General features: G+C 41.3%; 1 protein-coding gene across 1 annotated transcript; it reads right to left on the bottom strand.

Moving 5' to 3' along the window:
• Positions 1 to 4,207: 4,207 nt before the first annotated feature.
• On the bottom strand, positions 4,208 to 5,140 carry LOC133073099 (olfactory receptor 2A1/2A42-like). Its single transcript, XM_061166568.1, has one exon. It carries the CDS (start codon positions 5,138 to 5,140, stop codon positions 4,208 to 4,210), a length of 933 nt encoding a protein of 310 aa, XP_061022551.1.
• Positions 5,141 to 5,577: the final 437 nt, after the last annotated feature.

Genomic DNA, 5,577 nt, shown 5'->3' with positions numbered 1-5,577 from the left:
CTATTTGGCATGCTCTTTTTGAAAGGCACATAACCTCTGTTCTACATGATAGAAAGGAATATACATAGCTCTTTTTAAATTAGGCAATCTTAATATATGGGCAATAGCTCAGAATCACTGGCAAATGGAATGTAATTATTAATATTCTTCCCATGAGAAACTTTTGCAAGAACAGAGTGAATATGGAACTAAAATTGTTTAATGGTTAGTAAGATGTCTAACTTTGAAAGATTAATGGTTGCCAGATTTAAGTCACATGTTTTATGGAGGTACATATCTTTTCTTGGATAGGAGTTTTGGCTAAATGATCATGTTTTATTTAGTCAATTACTGAGGGTCTACTATAAAACAGGACTGGTCTAGCCATTGAAGATATAAATATCAGAAGGTCCTTTTCAGAAGAACGATTTGCAATTAATCTCGATTGTGTGTGCTCACTCAGTCGTGTCCAACTCGTTGCGATCCCCGGCCCAACCACCAGTCTCATCTGCCTATGGGATTTTCCAGGCAAGAAGACTGGAGTGGGTTGCCATTTCCTTCTCCAGGGGGTCTTCCCAACCCAGGTATTGAACTTACATCTCCTGCCTTAGCAGGCAGGTTCTTTACCACTGTGCCACCTACGGAAGATTAGATTGACTCAATTTGAATTCTGATTTCACTTTTTTATTTTTAGTGACAATGAGTATGTTAATTCTCTAAACTTCAATTTTTATAAATGAGAATACACTTAGTATTTACTTCACAATTTGTTGTGATAATTATAATCTAAAGATTTTAATACAGTGTTTGGTACACAGGCAGTACTAAATACATTTTAGCTATAATCATATTCTACATACTATGTTATGCAAATGAGAACAATTTTAAAATGTAAAAAAAAATCAGAAGATAGTTTAACACTGAAAATTATGTGTAAGTAGTTAATTGATAAAGGCTCATAAATTCACATGAATGGCGCTTGTTGAGTACTCGCTCTATGCTAGGGAGTGTGCTAGTGTTGGTGAAAAGTGATAAGCAGGGTCCATTTCCTGCCCTTGGGGAGCTCTTCATCTTACAGGTGAAACATGATACATACCTGAGCAACATTCTATAAATACCACCCTTTTAACCATTGCGGGAATGCCGCAAAATGAAATCTGGACTCCTTTGTCTTGGGAAAGGGCTCATTTTAGACAAAATACTATCAAGCATCCATTCTGCCTGTACTCTGCTGGTGAGGAGCCAGTGAGAAACTGTGGCATCAGTCTTCTCTTGCATTGGTTTTCTTTCACTTCTCAGCTCATTTCCAGAGAACCGCCTCCATCTCTGACCCTTGGAGCCACAGTTCTTCCTTGTTACTACACCCACTGTTCATATATCTCTTTGGAGTCAAGCTGCTTTCTTTAGCAAATGCAAGTCCTTTCTTTCGAAAGCCCAATGCCCTCACTGGTCTGAGTCACTTGCTTTGATCCAGCCTCTCGATTTTCCTGATTTTACCCATAGGTCTGCTCTAGAGAGTCCACTACCCAATGGTAATGAATATAGGGTCAAGAATCAGACTGCCTTACTACAATCCTGCACTGGACTGTCATTCGCTGTGAAGTGGGTGAGTTACTCAATCCCTCTGCCTCTGTTTCCTTATGTGTAAAGTGGGGATTGTCTCTTGCCTCAAAGGGCTATTTTGAGGATGAAATGAAATAATTCTTGTAAAGTGCAGTGCCTGGCCTGTAGTGAGAGAAACAGAGAGACAAAATCAGAGATGGAGAGAGAGAGAGAGAAAGACAGAGGGTGTTGATGTCTTTGTAATGACTTTTGATCTTAGCTGAACTAGGTCACCAATCTCAGTGAGAGTAGACTTAATTCTGACCTTCTTCGTGGTCTGCATTCCTCTAGAAGTCCAATGACTTTTGCAACTCTGTCCATAGGTTTTACTCTCCAGGACAACCGAACTCTCATAAACGGTCTCTGATCTTCTAGGCCGCCGAGAGCAAAGAGTAGCTCACTTTGCATACATGAGACAGTGCAGAGATACTACTTCAGTTAACATATCCTTGGGATATCTTAGACTTCTTTATTGAATTACAGTGATATTGACCTATGACATTGTTATGGTTAAGTACACAAGGCTTGGTAGTCAGGCTGTCCAGGTAAAAGTCTGACACTATTTTTCTCGTCCATGCATACATAAAACAGACTGACAATAGGGCCCTCTTCCGGGATATGTTATGATGACTGAACAAGATGATCCATGTAAATGATCGATATAAGTATGGAGTCTACAGCACTGAGTGATTAATTCAAACCTTAACTCTTATTACAAAAACCCCCTTTGTTCCTACAGTCAGTAAGCGCTGTTGCCCACACACAGTAATTAAGAGCAGGGTTGAGAAGTTATTAAAGCCCAAATGAAGGCCACACCCTTATTCTACTGAACAACCCTTCTGTTCACTGTTACTGTGACATTGAGGAAGAGTCTGGAGGAAAGTGGCCATCCTTGCCTCAGGGCAAGTTATAAAGCGGATTTAAAAGTAACACCCTGAAAAAATTATGTCAAACATATGGGACTCAACTCTGACCATTTGGTTTGTAAAACAGAATTAATTACCACAAGGCAGAAGAGCCAGTCATACCATACTAGCCACTTATACTATCAGATAAAATTTCCTGAAATTACTGTTGAAAATACACTAGAAAATAATATACACAGACAGTCTGTACATCTATATAACTTACATTCAACACACAACATTTTCTGGGAACAACAAAAAAAAACAGAAATTATTTGTTTGTACCCATTATCCACCTAGTTTTATTTTAGTAGCCATGAGCTAATCGGTTTACCCCCAAAGCTGTAAACAATATACTATCTCCACCCCATCAGCAAGCTTTTCCTTGATCTTTCCTGCTTTCTCCAAAATCAGTTCAGCTCAGTTTAGTCACTCAGTCGTGTTTGACTCTTTGCAACCTCATGGACTGCCACACGTCAGGCTTCCCTGTCCATCACTAACTCACAGAGCTTGCGCAAACTCATGTCCATCGCATAGGTGATGTGATCCAACCATCTCATCCTCTGTTGCCCCTTTCTCCTGCCTTCAATCTTTCCCAGCATCAGGGTCTTTTCCAAGGAGTCAGTTCTCCGCATCAGGTAGCCAAAGTATTGGAGTTTCAGCTTCAGCATCAGTCCTTCCAATGAATATTCAGGATTGATTTCCTTTAGGATTGACTAGTTGGATCTCCTTGCAGTACAATTCATTTTGGATTGACTGGTTTGGATCTCCAAAATATCTTGTATTAATTATGTTCCTTCAATCAGCGTGCTTGTTAACTCCCTAATATGACTCAACAATTTTCATATGAGATTTTTCAACATTATGGAACACAACTAGCTAGACATCTCTGACTTATTCTTGAACAGGGGGGGTGCAATTTTTGAGAGTGGACAAGTGTGCTTTCAAGCTTTGAAGATCACTTCCCTTCATAACTTTCTTTTTTCTTCCAAATCTTGTGACCTATACAATTGGTGAGCTAATATAGTTAGGGCAGGAAAGTGGAAAGACTACATTCAATTTTGTAGACTCAGGAAATCAAATTAAATAAATGTTAATTTCAGAGATATTAAATTCAGAGTGATAAAAAAAAAAGATCACAGTATAATCCAAGCTATGGTTTTCCTAGTAGTCATGTACTGACGTGAGAGTTGGACCATAAAGAAGGTTGAGTGCCAAAGAACTGATGCTTTTGAAGTGTGTTGCTGGAGAAAACTCTTGAGAGTCCCTTGGACTGCAAGGAGATCAAGCCAGTAAATCTCAAAGGAAATCAACCCTGAATACTCACTGGAAGGACTGATGCTGAAGCTGAAGCTCCATACTTTGGCCACCTGATGTGAAGAGCTGACTCATTGGAAGACTCTGATGCTGGGAAAGACTGAGGACAGGAGAGGTGGGTGACAGAAGATGAGATGGTGGGATAGCATCACTGACTCAATGGAGGTGAGTTTGAGCAAACTCTGGGAGATAGTGAAAGACAGGGAAGCCTGGAGTGCAGTTCATGGAATTCATGGGACCTGCTTAGTGACTGAACAGTAACAATAAAGTCACATCTGATAGAAAAATCAATGAATGCAATATAGCTAAAACTTTTCCTTCAAAGGAAGAGGGAAGTCTTATTCTTGTGTCATCAAAGCACACATAAGAGAGCAGAGAACTTTTTTTGATTCAAATGTCACCAGTTAGAAATGACTCTCCTTGAACAGTGCTCTCCTTAGGGCACCCTTGACCTCTGCATTCCTCAGGCTGTAGATCAGCGGGTTCAGCATGGGGTTGAAAAGACTGTAAAACAGAAAAAGGATCTTCTGCTGCTCCTCAGGGTGGCGGGACTTGGGGGCCATGTACATGACGATGGCACTGCCAAAGAAGAGCCCGACCACACAGAGGTGGGAGGAGCAGGTGGAGAAGGCCTTTCCGCGGCCTTCACCTGACTGGATCCTTAGGATGGAGGCCAGGATGCGCGCGTAGGAGAGAAGCACCAGGCCGAGGGGCCCCAGTAAGATAAACATACAGGCCAAGAAGATGACAACTTGGTTGAGCCTGGTGTCAGCACAGGCCAGCTTAAGGACAGACAGGATTTCACAGAAGAAGTGGTTGATTTCATGAGGCCCGCAGAAGGGCAGTCTCAGGGCGAGACCCACATGGACCAGGGCCAGGAGGGAGCCACATGTCCAGGAAGTCACCACCAGGCTGATGCTGACTCTCCAGCTCACAAGGACAGAATATCGGAGGGGGTGGCAGATGGCCACATACCGATCATAGGACATCACCACCAGGAGAAGACATTCTGTCAGAGCAAAAGTCAGAAAAAGAAAGGTCTGTGTGATACAGCCAGCAAAGGAGATGGGCTTGGCTGGACTCAAGAGGTTGACCAGCATCTGGGGCACCGTGTTGCAGGCATAGGCCATGTCAACGATGGCCAAGTGTGAGAGGAAGAAGTACATGGGGGTGTGCAGTCTGGAGTCCAGTGAGATGAGCCCCAGGATGACCCCGTTCCCCAGAAGGGTGAGGACATAGAACAGGAAGAAGAGTCCAAAAAGGAATAAGTGCATCCTTGGACCAAGACAAAATCCCAGTAGGATGAACTCTGTAACCATCGTCTGATTTTTCTCCATTTCACTATTAACAGAGAACCAGGCAGTTATGTGACATCTATTTTATTTAATACTTCATATATTTTGGTATGTGGAAAACTATTAATAAACATCTTTAAGAACTCATTGATTTGCAAATAAGGAAAGGAAGAATAGAAAGGTTAGGGAAAGGTGAAAGGAAGGCAGAAGGAAGCAAAAAAGGAAAGAAAGACAGGCTTTCTATCTAAAGTTAAGTGTTCAATAGATTAAATTCTCAATCTAATATTCAATTTTACAGAAGAGAAATATGTATCAATACAGACTTACCTAGAGCCACTGATACTGTCCTGAAATTAAGAAATATCAAACCAGATTACAAGAAAATAATCATGAAATATGGATTGTCTCAGAGCCACTTATGTCCAAATCAGTAGGAGAACTACTGGGTAGTAGAAAGAATCAGAAATGATTGGCATTTA

This window comes from Dama dama, chromosome 18 (assembly GCF_033118175.1).
Source record: "Dama dama isolate Ldn47 chromosome 18, ASM3311817v1, whole genome shotgun sequence".
In the NCBI taxonomy this organism is placed as follows: Eukaryota; Metazoa; Chordata; class Mammalia; order Artiodactyla; family Cervidae; genus Dama; species Dama dama.
The sequence above is the reverse complement of the archived record's forward strand: the minus strand, read 5'-3'. Positions and strand labels throughout refer to the sequence as shown.